Source organism: Crinia signifera, chromosome 4, assembly GCF_055691185.1.
Source record: "Crinia signifera chromosome 4, ASM5569118v1, whole genome shotgun sequence".
Classification (NCBI taxonomy): domain Eukaryota; kingdom Metazoa; phylum Chordata; class Amphibia; order Anura; family Myobatrachidae; genus Crinia; species Crinia signifera.
In genome coordinates this window covers 290,944,207-290,961,645 of record NC_139220.1, presented here as the reverse complement: position 1 = coordinate 290,961,645, position 17,439 = coordinate 290,944,207, and the positions used below count along the sequence as shown (strand labels likewise).

At 43.2% G+C, this 17,439-nt stretch overlaps 1 protein-coding gene across 1 annotated transcript in view; it reads right to left on the bottom strand.

Moving 5' to 3' along the window:
- Window positions 1-17,439, bottom strand: part of LOC146075610 (triacylglycerol hydrolase DDHD2-like) — a 71,415-nt gene that overhangs the window by 19,699 nt on the left and 34,277 nt on the right. Inside the window, exons 6-12 of the mRNA XM_083185015.1 lie at window positions 14,207-14,327; window positions 13,089-13,178; window positions 12,827-12,968; window positions 6,756-6,964; window positions 5,222-5,292; window positions 4,037-4,159; window positions 3,340-3,435 (exon numbers count right to left, since the gene is read on the bottom strand). Coding sequence (XP_083041141.1) covers window positions 3,340-3,435; window positions 4,037-4,159; window positions 5,222-5,292; window positions 6,756-6,964; window positions 12,827-12,968; window positions 13,089-13,178; window positions 14,207-14,327 — 852 coding nt within the window. The remainder of the gene's footprint in view (window positions 1-3,339; window positions 3,436-4,036; window positions 4,160-5,221; window positions 5,293-6,755; window positions 6,965-12,826; window positions 12,969-13,088; window positions 13,179-14,206; window positions 14,328-17,439) is intronic.

The following is a 17,439-nucleotide window of genomic DNA, read 5'->3' as shown; positions in this document are numbered from 1 at the left end:
GGAAGTCTCTTCCCAGGATCACACTATGCATCAGGGTCTCTACCACGCCCACTTCATGGGACACAGTTCCACAAGTACTCTTTAGCTGGACTAAAGCTGTGGGATACTCCTTGGTGTCCCCATGTATGCACAAGACCCCTATGTAACGTCCTGTGAGTGTCCCAGGGTCTACCAAGCTGGCATGGATGAGAGTAACTAAACTCCCAGAGTCCAGTAGAGCCCTCCCGGGATAACCATCCACCTTTACATGACATATTTGCTGTCCAGTTTCTGACACAGTCTCAGCAGAGAAAACAGAATGTGCATATAAAGAGCTTCGCCAGGCTGTATCACACTCCATTGGCTCAGAAGTAAGGGGGCAATTGGCAGCAATATGCCCAGGTCCATGACAACGCCAACACTGTATGCGGCCCCAGTCTTTTTGCGACCCAGGTTTGGACCCCACTGTCCCTTGGGAACGCCTCTCCACTGTTTGTTCCCCATCTAGGCCACCTCCCTTTACAACATTATTCACCCCTCTAGTAAACGGAACAGTCTTACCAGATGATCCGGCCGCTTTGCTGTTCTTGAGGGTGGAATGTCCAGGAGGCACTTCTTGGAGTAGATTTTCAGTAGCTCTGTACCTCTCAACCAAGTTGACAAGCCCCTCGGCATCATTAGGGTCGCCCTGACCGACCCAGCGCTGAACCTTTGGAGGTAAGGAACAACGATACTTGTCCAGCACGACTCTCTCCACGATCTGCGCTGGTGTAGACTCCTCTGGCTGTAGCCATTTCTTTACCAGGTGGACCAGGTCATACATTTGGGACCGCGCAGGTAACTGTTCAGAAAAAGTCCAGTTATGCACCTTCCGGGCACGCACACTCATGTTTACGCCTAAGCGAGCAAGGATCTCTCCCTTGAGTTTCGCGTAGTCGTTAGCATGCTGCTCACTCAGATCAAAATACGCCTTTTGTGGTTCTCCAGTTAGAAAAGGTGCTACCACACCTGCCCATTGATCCACGGTTAACTGTTCACGCTCTGCTACACGTTCAAACACCGCAAGAAAGGCCTCTACATCATCCGTGAGAGTCATCTTTTGCAGAGATTTCTGTACTGCAGCCCGTGTGGTTGGAAGCAAGGGTTGGGGTGTTTGCACACTCTGCGCCACACTCTTAGCCACATTCTGTATTTGCTCTTGTAATTGCAGATTAATTTGCTGCTGTTCCTTTAAGGCTAGTCTGTTGGATTCAAGCAGCAAAACATTGGTTTCAGCCTGGGCACGCATGGCCTCCTCATGCACCTTTTGCTGACATGCGTTTGCCTGCACCAAGTGTTTTAAAAGGTCCTCCATTTTAACAGTCTCCTGTTGCAGTGTTACAGCAGCCTTTAGCCAGGACATGCAAGTATCAGTGCACTCCAGACACTCACTTGTGGCTGGTTGCCTTTAGCAACAACTTCCAGCTTGCTGTAGCAAAAAGTCCTATAGTTCGATGTATGTCTCTTTAAGTGAGATGCTTGCTCGCATTCTCCACCATATGTGGGGTTTTAGCATCAAACGGGTAGGCACAGGTGAGGATTTGGCACAGACTTAGACAGTGACATCACGGCTTGGGTCCAAAACAGGGCTTGCCTGAGTTTTATTGCAGCACTCAGAGCAAGAAACTAACAACAGCCTTTACACTTCAGGCAAAACAGAAAACAAAAACCTGCTCGTCTGAGCTCTAACTAAACAGAATAAACGTCCCTCTCTATACCAGGGCCACACTATGTGACACTGGACACACACAGCAGATATAGACCAAGTAATGCAGTACTTACAGCCTTGTCTCTCTCTAGCAGCAGCTTACTGCCTCCAACACCCAGGGAGAGAGAGAGAGCTCTAAGGAGAGGGCTGACTCCTTTTTAAAGAATCAGGTGTTCTCCTGATTACCAGCCCAGGACAGAACACCCTTTGTAAGCCGGAGCTTACCACACAGATTGAAATAGCCTGCAGTCTATATGCCATAAGACAGGATTCTAGGGGAAAAGTACCTGCCGTCTATGACTTTCCCTGCCACTGTCTTACAATATATATATATATATATATATATATATATATATATATGCATGATGCCAATTTGTTTTACCTAGACAGGTATGATACTTGTTATTAATTAGTATTGTGGTATTTTATTATTTAACCCTAACTGTTTTTTATATTTAATAAATTGATATAGACATATACAGTGCGCTCTCATTTATATTGTATCTATCCATCTTGTTTCTCTTTTCTTGGGAGCAGCACACTAGCATATTTATGCTGTAGATTAATATTGTATAAACTCATATAGCGATTTAAGCTTAATTGGTTGTGCCCGATATACCTGGGGTATACTTTTGTTGGTATTAACTGGTACTATTCATCCAGATTTGGCACAATTTATGCACTGGTTATCATGGTTTTACTTGTTTAGGCCAGTGTGATCACTTGGTAAATGTATGTTGTACACTTCATTTCTCTTTGATATTGAAAGTTACAATATATTTGTGTTGCAAAATGGCAGATACAACCATAGACCACAGCTCTCATTCATAATAAAACTATGGTCACCTACACCAGTGGTTACCAAATTGTGTGCCGTGCCACCCTAGGGGCCCTTGCAAAATTATTTCTGTGCTGGGGTCTGCAAGTCCTAAACTATGTGGAGAAGTGAATCCAGTCCCTCAACAAATAACAGGCCCTAAGGCTGACATATTTTATAAACACAAGTACAGTAGTTTTTGGGGCACTAGTTTTTTTGCTGTTATTTATTTATTTTAGTTTTTATTGATATACATTAAAAAGACAGTACAATATACCGCAATGACTTAATCTGAACTAGAACTTGTCTAAAATGAAAATATTAATAAGAAAATAATAATAATAAGAAAATAATTAATTGAAAGAGAGCAGAAATAAAGAGGGAATAGAGGAGAAGGAGACCTGGGGATGCACCAAGGAATGGAGGAAAATATATATTAATTGAAATTATATTTTATAAACACAGCATATTTAACTGTATATGTTTTTTTCTGAATTTCTTCATAACAAACTTCTGGAAAAGAGGTGCAGTGCAAAATAATTCCTGATACTCAGCCTAGGGTGACATGTTTAAAAAAAAAAAAAAAAGTTTGGGAACCATTGGCTTCCAATATTACAGTCAGATAATATAGTGACTGAAGTAAAGTGTTAGCACATAGCAGTTGAGCATAGGGGTCAACAAAAAGACCCTATTGTTAATACATACATCTCACAGACCCCAGGCACTCCAATAAATGCAGTGATCGATTCTCTGCATCACAACCACACACAACGTATATTCATCAGATAAAACTTACCTTTAGGTGTCCTCTGTGTTTTACATAATGGAGTATTTTCTTCCGTGGTCCCAAAGGGATTCCTAAACCCTTCAGGTCTTGATCTGTACACATAGCCTGTATCCAAACACAAAACACATGAAGCACTGAATGACCATTAGATATACACAGTCCTCCTGCTACAGAAGCATGCGGCACATCACTATGTTCTAGCAGCGGCGTAACTAGATTTTCTGCGCCCCCCTGCCGACAATGCAGGAGGCGCCCCCCGGTAAAAAAAAAACGGAGCGGAGCCGGGGTACGGCGGGGGGTTGTGTTTCTGTGTTTGTGTGTTTGTATGTATGTGTGACGTGTTTGTGTGTGTGTTACCTCTGGCCGGCGTGGCCGCATCCGTCTGCGCCGGGTCCCGGGCGGCTCTCCCGTTACTGCTGCTAATGAAAAAGTGACACTTGGAAAATGGCTGCCCCCATACTGCAGACGAAAAACTGTCTGCGGTATGGGGGCAGCCATTTTCCAAGTGTCACCTTTTTGTATTAGAACAGCGCTGCGGCTGCCGGGACTCGGTAAAACCACCGGCGCCGCGGCAAAAGGCAAACAGTGAGTAACTATCGTCCCGCAGCCCCCCCGGCGCCCACATACCCTCAGCGCCTCCCCGCCACCGCGGGGGCTGCGTGACGATAGTTACGCCACTGTGTTCTAGAAATAAGGCCGGATTTACCAGAGTTTCCATGTCCATCATTTCTTGTTCAAACACACTGAGCAGTTCAGTCAGCTCCAGCTCCTCTAGAAAGTGTATCAGTGTCTGCTTGGGTGTCTGAGGTCTGGCACTGTCCGCTGAGGCCTGCAACAAAGGTATTTCAGAATTCAACTTTGTGAGGTAAAGAAGAGTTGAACCTACTAAAATCCACAGCTTAGGACCGCATAAGAGACAGGAGGTTTCCCCCTTAACTGGCAGATCAGAGTTCTTTAACTGTATTATCCTGATGCAGATTTCTTCATCTCAAATTGCCTGGCTTGTTTTCAAGCCGATTTAAACGGTCTAGTTCCACAGCTTCACCCACCCATTCACTGCCTAGAAAGAGGGGTACTTGTGAGTTATCTGGGCGTCCGATTTTTTGATTGTATGCCTTAAGTTAAGGCATACAATCAGATGCGATGCGATATCGCATCGCATCGCATCACATCGCATGCGACCATCGGATGCGATGACCCGATTTTTCCATAGGAATCAATGTTAAAATGATTCCTATGGAAAAAGGGGTCCTTTTCATACCCCTACTATCCAAGTGGGCATGGAGTTGGATATAAACCTGTGGCGAGCGTAGCGAGCCACCGAGCCCGAAGCGTGGCGAGCCCCGCGAGGGGACGGTATTCTGTGTCCCCTCGCGGGGCTCGCTACGCTCGCCACGCTTCGGGCTCGGTGGCTCGCTACGCTCGCCACAGGTTTATATCCAACTCCATGCCCACTTGGATAGTAGGGGTATGAAAAGAACCCCTTTTTCCCATTGAATTCCATGTTAAAATGGACTCAGTCCATTTTAACATTGATTCCTATGGAAAAATCGGGTCATCGCATCGCATCGCATCGCATCCGATGGTCGCATGCGATGCGATGCAATGTGCCCGATCCGACCCGATTTCGAAATCGGGCGCCCAGATAACTCACAAGTACCGAAAGAGGCGAGTGATATCATACCTCCCACACAAGTCATCTAAGTAATCCACTGCCAAACGGAGGCCCGCTGTGACGCCATAAATCAGATGTGACATCACATTAGCTCTAATATAACGGGACTCAAGTTTATTTCAAATAAAGTGGGAGGGACAAATTTTGGAAAAATCTAAAAAAGTTGCGACTATTCCACAATTTAACAGACAGATAAAACCAAGCAACAGAAATGACCTTTGTTCTGAGGTGAATACTTTGTGTTGGATCAACCTGGTTAGTGAGTAGATCAAACAGAATGAGAGATCCTAGAGAAGAGACACTGTGTTACATTATTGATATTTTTTAATATGTATATATTTAATTAGGAAACACAACATTATGTACATTATAAAAATGAAAGACAGAATAGGGCAGGTTGCTATGGACAACTTCTCCACTGGAGTCCTTCCTTCATCCCAGCCAATCTTAATTTGTGGTACATAAAATTTGATGATAGATAAGAACCATAGGATATTCCAAAAATATAGCCCTGGAAAAGCGGTTAGAGCAAAGATCAAGCTGGGAAGTTCATGTTGGAAGAAACTTCATAAGCAGTGTCAATGAGTTATAAAGGAGACAGTATAGATCAGGGCTGGCCAAACTGGTCTTCAAGATCAACCCACGGTACACTTTTTCCAAACCACCTAGCTGGTGCACAGCTGTAGTCATTAATAACTGTCACATTTTCAAACCCGCTGCATTTGTTCCTACTATAGATCCACAGGTGGCCTGGGATACACGAACTGTAGGTAGATCTTGAGGACAGGTTTGGCGACCCCTGGTATAGACACAATCTAGGCTGCTTTTGCTAATTGCTCTTTAAGTTCCAGCTGCAAAATGACCACTATCAACAAATCACTATTTATTGGTTTCACTATGCAAGAGTGTTGGTGGGGCTTACATAAGCTGTAATTTGTATGAAGTGTGAGGCCTCCACAGAATGGTCATTTTCTAATTTAATTTATTAAAGTCAAATCAATGGGAACTTTTGCTTGTAAATGTCCATAATCATTTCTGCGATCCTAAGGATCCAAATGCAGCTGTAGTAATGAAAGGAGAATTAAGATGGGAATTTGCAGTGTTCATCAAATAGAGAGAGAACTATCTATGAAACTATGCATAAGACCCACTGGTACATAGTACATTATAAGAGTTGCACAGCATATTGTAGAAACACATTAAAATTAATATCATGAATTCATTTTGACTCATAGCAAGAAGAGAAATACAAAACTGAAATATAGCGGCAGGTCAATATCAAGCAAGCTGATTAAATGCCATTAACTGTATTATACCCAACAATAGCTTATATACGTACCATAACACACAAATATAGCTAACTTTGAAAAGAGATTTGTTTAAATTAACTTTATGTATAATTAGTGGGTACATCATTGCCAATGGCAGGATAACAGGTGTTGGTACTTATGTAATATCTGGGCTCCCGTTTTTCTTATGAGACCGCGTCCCCACGCTTCGGGCACGGTGGCTCGCTGCGCTCGCCACACTATTTAAAATCAACTCCATGCGTAGTTGGATAGTAGGGGTATGAAAAAAATGGGGTGCATTTAACATGGGAGCCCAGATAATACATAAGTACCCAGGTGTTGTACTTTTAGTGGAAAAACAAAAAAACTAAAACGGTCAAATAGGAAAAAAAACCTCAGTTGATATTCAACAATCTAACAAAAGTACAGTAGCTTTTCATTCATAATTAATCTTGACCTACCGAGGCTGTGTCCGGTTACTGAGACATGTCCTTTGAACGTGGGGTTTCTCTCCAAGAACAGCCGGTAAATGCGATTCATCTCCCCACACACTTTGTTTACTATGTTTTGGCAGTAGGTGGGGCTGTTGTAAAAGAAGGGGTCCAACAGAGTCTCATTGGTGAACTGACGCAGGCGGCTGATGCTGGGCAGGGTGATTCTCCGGATGTCACTGGAAAATCAGAGCTAAGAACTTAAAAAACATTGTCCATCCACAGAACAGGAGATATACAATGGCTAGCATCACTCATACATAATATAGTGAGTGACCTGATTTATTTTAAAATGGTCAACACAAGCAAAGTAGAAAAAAAAAAAAAAAAACAATAAAAGCTTCATTATAATATAACAGAAGGGCATTACCACATTTATTGTTATGTACTTTCTCTGTGGCTACAGGAACAGACGCATTGATTTCAGTTCTCAAGCATCGTTATGAAATGAGTCACTGACCATCTGAAAGAGGAGGTTCCTAAGTTCTGAATGGCTGCCACAGGGGCGCTGCAGTTGTGCCGTTCCCCCTGGCAACAGTCAGTTGTTTGTTTTCCCCCAGGAAAACATTCAGCATTCTCGAGTTTACAAAAACAAATTTGGATGTCACGGAGCAACATGCTTTTCAAAGGCGATTTGGCATTAACCCTTTAAGTGCCGATGTTGCTGCGAGAGATGTGCAAACATGTCAGGGTCACAAGGACTGTTTTTTTTTTTCTTTTTTTATTATTATTATTATTATTATTATTATTATTATTATTATTTTGGTGCAATATTTACCTAAACTTCAAATACTTGACTAGATCATTTGCTGGCAATAACTAAAGTGATTCATATTCCTCGACTACGAATATTATGTCAAAAAAGTCCCTGTGAGCGATACTGGCATCTTTAGTGGATATTCTACACATCTCTTACAGCAAACTTGGCAATCAAAGGGGTTTCCGCACTTCACCGTGCTGGAGGGGGTCCTGCATGATACTAATCACCTATTTCATGACAGTTGGTACATCAGTGTATACTACAGTATATGTATCCTATGTAATAAAAGAGTAATGTTGCACCTCAGCTCTATGAGGGGGATGGAATTACCAAATGGCACCCGAGGGCAATTCAAGTGTTGCTCAGTCTGATGGCGTACAGCTTCCTAAGCGGACATTACTGTTATGTGAGATACAGAAGGACTATGTACAAGGTGGCACTTTATGTGTATGTGAGTGAGATATAGCCAAAGGGGAAAATATACGAAGTTATAATAAAGAAACTTTTATAATGTCATATTATCACAACCATAAACATGAGATTAGCTGTTACAAGGGTATATTGTTTTAGCATTTATTTATATAGCGCATAAATATTATGCAGCGCTTTACAGAGAATATTTGAACATTCACCTCAGTCCCTGCCCCAGTGGAGCTTACAATCTATATTCCCTACCACATGTACATGCACACACAGACATTGTAGAGTTAATTTGTTGGGAGCCAATTGGCCTACCAGTATATTTTTGGATTGTGGGAGGAAACCAGGGTACCCAGAGGAAACCCACGCAAGTAAGGGGAGAATATATAAACTCTGCACAGTTAGAGCCATGGTGGGAATCAAACCCATGACCTCAGTGCAGTGAGGCAGTAATGCTAATCATTACACCTTCCGTGTAATGGTTTTATTAATTTTCATATACCAAAATATCTCAGGAGATACACCAACCAACTTCGGAAAATGAATAGTAAATGATGTCAATATATCTAAGGGTAAGTACAAACCCACAAACCTATTTCCTTCGTCTCACCAATTTAAATCTAGCTCTTCCCTGTTGGAGATAGAGGTCTTATTGAGCGGTATATACTGATAGCTCAATACAGGGAAGGGATATTAGATCTTATATTTTTACTTGTATGTGCATTTTTGCACATCATTTACAATATCCAGCTTCTATGAATCAATTAGAGGCTTGATGTAAGGTATTTCCATGTCATCTCAAAAAATTTTCTAAGAAGTAAGAGATATCTCTCTCAGAATTACCTGGAAAGACAACTCTTTCTAGGAAGATTTTTACATTGGATACTTGTGTACTTTCACGGCGGCAGTTACGCATTCAACGTAGCGTTCCTGTCAGAATAGGCGTAGTGTTCCCGCGGCTAGCATACTTAGCATAGTCAGTCAGAAGTAGCATAGTGTTCCTGCAGTCGCTTAAGCGTCCCTGGCTACGTTATCAGCGTAGGCTGCCGCCGTGAAACTACACAAGTAACTACCGTACTGTTGCCGGGACCTGCATCTCTGTCCCCGGCATCCCTGGCAAGCCTCTCTCACACCGCCGGCACCAGCATGATCCTCTCTCTTTGGCAGAGAGGAGATCATGCTGGCGCTCCATCTGTTTGACACGCAGGAGCGTCTCAGATGCTCCAGCAATGAGACGCTCCTGCATCTGAGTAGCTATTACGGCAGGGTACAACAACCCTGCCTACAGGGTTAGGGGTTCTGTAGCGCCTTTTCAAATCCCCATTATCCACAGCAGCCTGAAGCGTGGCAAGCGCAGCGAGCCCCGCGTTACGCGTCCTCCCGACCTTTTCATACCCCCACGATCCACGTCGGCGTGGAGTTGATTTTATATAGTGCACCGAGCCTGAAGCGTGGCGAGCGTACGCGGAATACCTTACATGTGATCCGCGTACCCTCGCCACACTATATAAAATCAACTCCATGCCGACGTGGATGGTGGGGGTATGAAAAGGTCGGGAGGATGCGTAACCTTTTCATATGAATGGATCACTAACCAGCAACGACTCATAAATCCATATACAATTCTCGAACCATCGAAAGGTTTTTGCAGTCTGTGCAAATATGAGAAGCTCAGACTCTTTGACTGGGACAAGCTGAACGAGGCCAGTCACAGACCCTCCTTTAAAACAAATCAGGTACGCCTGTATTTCTGGACGCGCCTAGAAAACAGCAGGTTTCCACCCCCAAACACCGGCTTCTTGTCAGTCAACCTCCAGGTGCTTTGCATTTAGGATCCATGCTCATTTTCTGGCAATAATCGGCTTTGCTCGATGCATACGGTACACATGCTCAGTCGTTCGATAATAGCTCAATTTGCAAGTTTTCTAATTAGCAGTAAACTCTGGTAGTTGTGTAATATCTGGGCGCCCGACATATCACATCGCATGCCACTATTTAAGGCATGCGATGCGACCCGATTTTGAGCCTTTCCCGGGCAGTGTGTACAATTTTTTTTTTTTAAATCTTCATCTTTATTTAATTTTGCAAAATGACATATACATAATAAAACATAAAACATACATTTAAATTGCATCACAATACGTAGGTACATTCACTCACTTTTCTCTGGGGGATTCACAAGGGGCGTTTTACCCTTTACCCATGCCCCATTTAGAAACATGGTACATAGATATTTATTCACTTACATCACTATACAGTTTACAAGGGCGCCTTCCCCTTGGGACACTTCCCAATCTCCATGAACCAGTAGGGGGGGTGGGAGGGGATTCCGATTCATTTGCCCCTTCACGAATTGCTCTCACTAATATAAGTTTAATGTATTGTTCTCCCTTAGTTCTAACTCTGGGCATGGAAGTCTCTTCCTATGTTTACCTCTATTTCGAAATCTCTTTTCCTTTCTAGTTGCCGTGTTCAAAAAATTATCAACATTCGTGCATTTTAGTGCCGTGCCTGAACCCATAAAATTATTAACTGTCTACTTGCTTTTTTTTTTTTTTTTTTTTTGCTAGTGCACGATACATCTCTTTCTGTGTTTGTATGTGAGAAAAGAGAAAAGAAAACCAAAAACAGCAAAAAAAAAAAAACCTTCTCTCCCTTCTTTTCTTCTATTTATTCATATATTTATTTGTGTAAGAATTTTTTCCCTCCTTTTTCCCTTTTCTTTCCCGGGGTATATAGTGGTGTATAATTAATGTAAATTTATTTCTTTATACAAAGGTGATTGTGTCCACGGTTTCCAAATCTGTTGGAATTTACTTATCGTGTTACGTCCGTGTGCTAAGTGCTTTTCCTGTTCAATAACATAATTCACTCGAGACTTCCAGGCATCATAATCGGGAGCAGCGTTGGACACCCACCATTACCTTGGCTATTAAGCATACATTATTTACATACATTCTCTCGTTGGGCCCACCTCCACCCGCAACCACTCCTAGCATGCAGCATTTTGGGGTTAGGATTGCCTCTGGAATTCCAGTGGCTACTATATCTTGCGTGACTTTATCCCAGAACTCCGCTACCCACCTACATTCCCACATTAAATGTATAAATGTCCCGGGGAGTGTTCCACATTTGGGGCAGTTGGGCGATGCTCTACCAGCGAATTTTGCCAGTTTAGTAGCTGTCATGTATGATCTGTGGAGGATAAGGAATTGGGTCTGTTGAATACGGAGCGAGTTTGTGGCTTTTGCCACTGCCACTTTTGCAGCTGTCCATTCCTCATCCCTTAATTCCCCCACGTCCTGCTCCCATTTTCCCCTTAATGCTGTTAAACCATCTATATATTTCATTTTTCCCAAATTGGCATATATCCTGGAGACTACTTTTTTTTTATCTATTGCTTTGATGATTTTTTTAATCGGTGACTCTCCAAACAAGGGAGGGGCGTTGGGGAAGTATGTTTCAAGTATACTTCTTAATTGAAGAAGTACGTTCTGGGTAGGTTATATTCCTCCTTTAGCTGAGAGAAGGATTTAAGGCCCCCTGGGTCGTACACCTGGATAAGGGTGGTTACTGCGAAGGGTTGCCAGACTTCTCTGACCTGTAGGGCCTTACCCTCTCTGGCTGTGAGTAGATCTATTATTCGATATTCGTTATCTAGATATTTTATTCCCATATTTTGGTTTACTTCCCGCCATATCTTCATTGCTTGTATGACTAAGGGTAGATCCCTGGGGCATTTGTCGCCCTGTATAATCCTATATAAAGGGCTGATATCCGGTGTAGATACTGCTACCAAAGCTTTGGTCATATGACTACCATATTCCTCCTCTCTTAGCCATGTTCTTAATTGGGCTGACTGAGCGGCGATATAGTACCTCCTGAAATCAGGGAGCCCCAGACCACCATCTGTCCCTATCCTCATTAAATTGTTGAGTTGAACCCCAGTGTGTACAATTTTAATATCGCGTCGCATTCCATTATAATGGCATGTGATGCGAGGCGATTATACCTGATATTACATTGTACAGGCACCCTGATGCCTGATTACAATGTTAAATGCACCCCCATACCCGATTTTTAATTGTACACCCACCCTGATGGGTGATTACTATCTGAATTGCCCCCCCCCCCCCCCCCCCTATTGTTAACGCCACCCCAGTATCAACAGCAACCCGAAGTGTGGCGAGCGCAGCGAGCCCACGAGGGGCAGCGGTTGCGCGTCCTCCGACCTTTTCATACCCCCACTATCCAAGTCGGCGTGGAGTTTACTCTATATAGTGTGGCGAGCGCAGCGAGCCGCCGAGCCCGAAGCGTGGTGAGCTCAGTGAGCCCCGTGAGGGGACGCGGAATATATGTGAAGTAATTCACGTCCCCTGGGGGGGCATTTAACATAGGAATCAGGCATCTGGGTGCCTGTACAATTAAAAATCGGGTCCAATCGCGTCGCATCGCATGCAATATGATTGCATGTGATGCGATGCGACACGATTTTTTTGCCCTGCGATGAAAAAAATCGGGCGCCCAGATAATACACAAGTACCTAAACTCTGAATCAGGCCCAGAGCACAAAGTCAAACTGAATCAGTTAAGTGTGGTCAGCGTAGGCAGGGAGACAGAGCCCCATCTGTCATACTGCACTATACACCGATTTGTCTATAAAAATGGTTAATAATACAAACATAATATTTATAACCTAGAAATATCATCTTTGCATTATTTATATAATTTTTACAGTTAAAACTAACCCCCCCCCCAAAAAAAAAAAAAAAAAATGTTTGTGTTTGTTTGTAAATCTAGCCATCGACCTCACCAAACCCAATGATCAGCCCCAATGTAGAAGACTCTAACATCCACATACTTGTCAACTCCTGTAGCATCAGCATGCAGAGGGCTGTGCCAGTTCACAGGTAGGAATTCAACCCGACCAATCTGGTCTTGTTCATGAGCTTTTTTGAAGTGGGTGTGAAGAAGATTCAAAGATACAAGCCGGAAATCATTGACTGGAGAAAAGAAACATCAATCACACTGAGCCGACAGATAAATGCCCTCTGATGGTCAGATGCTGTGCCAGGGTCATAGCCGGCAGCTTTCTTCCCCGAGTCATAGTAGACATAACTCACCACATTGCACAATGCTTCGAAACTGAAGGTCACAGGCAGGTCCAATACCATGGACCATAAAGACTAGGTGATCAATCTGGGCTGGTTCTCCTAAAAGTATAGGAAATGAAGCTATAAAAGCACAGATGTAGGGTACACTGAAAAAAATTAAAAAGGAGGCTTTGTGTACTGATAATAATGTATATCCTTTTCTTCGAGTTCACTAAAAAGATTTATTAATTTGATAATGTGGAAGCAAACAGAATAGCGGTTTAAAGGATAAGGATAGAGGATTTGAACACCAATGTTTTATTTTTTTTAAATACTGTAGCCTGCAAACTGAACACATTGCTGGCTAACCTCTATGGCAGCCATAATGGATTAACTCCTTAGTAAGAGGAACAGACAAGAAAAAAAAAAAAAGACTAAGGGTGTCCGGAAGGTTTATAATGTGATTTGTCCTTGTCCTGGGGTGTTTAAGAATTTTACGAAGCTGTCCAAGAGTAGGAGACAGCCAACATGTGTGGGAATATAATACAGCTGTAGGGCACCCCAATATTCCCTCATGGTACCTCTGGGGGTCGCCCTTAGGGAGTAAATTATTGTACAGTTTGACTCTCTTAAATTAATGTTGTTAGATGGTTTAGTTCAGTGGTTCTCAGGCGTGGTCCTCAGGACCCCGCACGGTTCACGTTGCTCGGGTCTCCCGTTAGGAGCACTGTCTAACTTCATCGGTCCCGGCTCATAGGTCGAAAGGCAATACAAGTGTGCGCCGAGCTGAGTGAGGCACCGAGCCAGAAACATGGCAAGCAAAGTGAGCAATTACACTAATTGGGGGTTCATGTCGACAAATGTAGACGTAGACACAAAAAATTGTGATAAACTCATGTCGACATGTTTCTGTGTTAACCATCTGTCAACCATTGTCATGCTGACTTTTTGCTTGTGTCAAACTTTTGCAAGTGTGGACCTATTACACGTCAACCTTTTTCATGTGTGAACATATTGCCTGTCGGCCAACAGTGGTTGACCTATTTACTGTGAACTTAGACACGATCTAACAAAATTGGATATACAAAGCATGGGAATAAATTCATATTTCATTGAGAAACACCAACATACGATGTGTGGCCCATTACCTGGAGGTATTTCCACAGAGATATTGTCAACGCCTCGCTTCACTGTTCTGGGTCGACCCTGCTCAAGTGGTGTAGCTCCCCACTCACTTGGGATCCCTGTTGGTTGGTACTGAACCATAAGCTGTGAAAAAACACAAGCGGGTCGATGAGAAATTTAGATAAGCACGAAAACTTTATTTTATTGTTTTAGATATGTAGTGTGCAATACATCTGCAGAGGATATATATATATATATATATATATATATATATATATATATATATATATATATATATATATACACACACACATATCCATCTAGAATGCCTAGTGTCTATGAGTCTCCAAAATACTCCAAAAATAATCTCACATGTAGAAACACAGAAGGTAGCAGTCTAGCTATATATTCTGAGTATAGGTAGGGGTTAATACTCAGATGATAGGCTTTTTCTGGATACTAAGAGATGAGTTTGAAAAAACTCAGGAGCCCGAGGTGTGCTCCCTACCACCAGTACTGTGCCTAAACACGTGCATAGGGGGTCGTGCGATCGAGTGGGCTATTTCCCGAAGGAGAAGGGCCCCGTTTTTCCCCTAACCCCTCTCAACCATAAGGCCGAAGAGGGGAAAATAGGGAACGGTGGGTCCTCTTCGCCGAAGCTTAGAGAGACCCTCATTCCTCAACCCCCGGAAGGGTTAGGACGGTGGGTCCTCCGCACCCGAAGGTTTGGAGAGACCCGCAGTAGACTTCAATCCGCCTTGCGGCTCGGGGTCGTCCTCGAGGGGGCCGAAGCTCTCCCCAAAAGGCGAGAGCTTCAGGCACGTTGGGGAAGTGGAAGGCCCATAAGGGTCAACCACACAACCCAAAAAAAACATGACACACTACAGAAAACAGAAAACGTGAAAAAGTGCACGAACGTGAAGAGAGGAAAATAAATAAATAATAAAGAGGACCCCAGCCAGAAGGCCGGGGTGGGGTATGTGAAAAAGATAATGAGGTACTTGTTTCCTAGCACGGCCACAACGATTTAGATCGTTGTGGTCGGAAGATAAAAAATCGGATCGATCGCATCGCATGCGATTTGGTCGCATACGATGCGACCGATCCGACCGACCGATTTTTCACCCGATTTTTTTTTTTTTTTCACCCGATTTTTTTCAATTGCCCCCCCAAATGTTACTAAGTGGGCTAGACCCCACGATAGACGTCAACCCGAAGCGTGGCGAGCGCAGCGAGCCCGCGAGGGGCGGCGGTGCGCGTCCTCCGACCTTTTCATTCCCCTACTATCCACGTCGGCGTGGAGTTGAGAATATATAGTGTGGCGAGCGCAGCGAGCCACCGAGCCCGAAGCGTGGCGAGCGCACGCGTATAACTTCACAGGTATACGCGTCCCCTCCCGGGGCTCGCTGCGCTCGCCACGCTTCGGGCTCGGTGGCTCGCTGCGCTCGCCACACTATATATTCTCAACTCCACGCCGACGTGGATAGTAGGGGAATGAAAAGGTCGGAGGACGCGTACCGCCGCCCCTCGCGGGCTCGCTGCGCTCGCCACGCTTCGGGTTGACGTCTATCGTGGGGTCATGGCGGCCACATAAAAAATGTGAAATGGGTCATATTGGCCCATTTCACCTTTTTTAACATTTTTCCCTATGTGAGATGGACTTAATCAAGTCCATCTAATCTTGTGCCATTATAATGGCACAAGACCGACGCGATCCTCCCGATTTCAATGTTAAAAGATTTTTTAACATTGAAGTCTATGGAAAAATCGGGTGAATCGGTCGGTCGCATCGCGGCCGATTTTAATTGGTCGCGACCGACCGATTGACCCGATTTCTGTCATTCAAAGGGAAAAAATTGTAAAAAATCGGCCACATCGTGAGGATCGTGTCCCTTAATTAAGAGCCACGATCACTCACGATTGTGGCCGTTCTAGGAAACAAGTACCGATAATGAAAGGATAATACTCTCCTTTACATGACGATCTATTATTTCTCTTTTCTCCAGATTACAGTAGTTGTCAGTAAGGTCACGGTGGATATGTGGAAATTATAGATCCGGATCTGGAGCCACCGGGCACACTAGAAATTCAATCAGTCAATACGTCCGCCTGTTTCTAGATATGCACTCTGAGTATGATCAACATGTTTTGAGATGTCCAGTCTCTTCCTCATGATCTTTGGTCCCTCTGGGTAATGCTTGCTTATCCGATACATCCTACCAAAGCCTGCACTGGATTTGTTACATATTTTATTATATTTTATTTTGTGTGCTTTATAATAAATATTTTGTTATTTGGAAAGACAAAGAAACCATTATGGACGTATCACTTCATTGTATATCATGAGTACTGGTACGCCATTTATTACACAAAGATACCATTTATATATGTCATCATATAATAACTCATGTGAGTTTCGGTACACATTTTGCCTTCAGAAAGTGTTGTTTAAAAGGTTGAAACTCTAAACAGATTCACCCATTGCATGTATACCTTTGTGTTTATTTTCCACATATCCACCGTGACCTTACTGACAACTACTGGAATCTGGAGAAAAGAGAAAGAATAGATCTACATGTAAAGGAGAGTATTATCCTTTTATTATATCCCTAGATGTCCAGAAAAGGGAGCACCTATCATCTGAGTATTAACCCCTACCTATACTGTCTATTTAAAGGAGATCTAGGGTATCTCTCCATATACCCAGATTGGCCGATCCCCAAGTGTAGCGCCAAGCTATCCTTCAAACCCCACAATTAATATATTCTGAGTGCTTACTACTTTAAATTGTTTGAAAACAACGTAAATACATTTATTCTTTTTGAAAGAAACTGTGCTGCCTTTATATGACCAAAAGATGTCAACATTATGCATTCTTGTGAAATATTAATACTACAAAAGACAATTTTTTTATTTATTTTTTTATATTTTTTTTCTTAAAGTTTTACTATTAGTGTTTGCTACTGAAAATAAGTGCACCCCTCACATCTATAACAGCCCGGCTTTTTGGACAAGAAGTGCGTGCTGACTTGTTTGTCCCATTCTGTTATGTCAGAATGGGACAAGCAAGTCATCAGATATCCACTGACGTGTGAATCTAGATTTGCAGTGTTTCTGTTGGCTTACCCATGTGGTTTACACTACGTGGGCAAGACAACACGACAATTTAAAAAGAGAATGACGCAGCCATCAGGGAAGCTCTAAGGTCTGGCACAAGCTTGTTTTTCACAGATACATATTCACATCCCGTTTGATA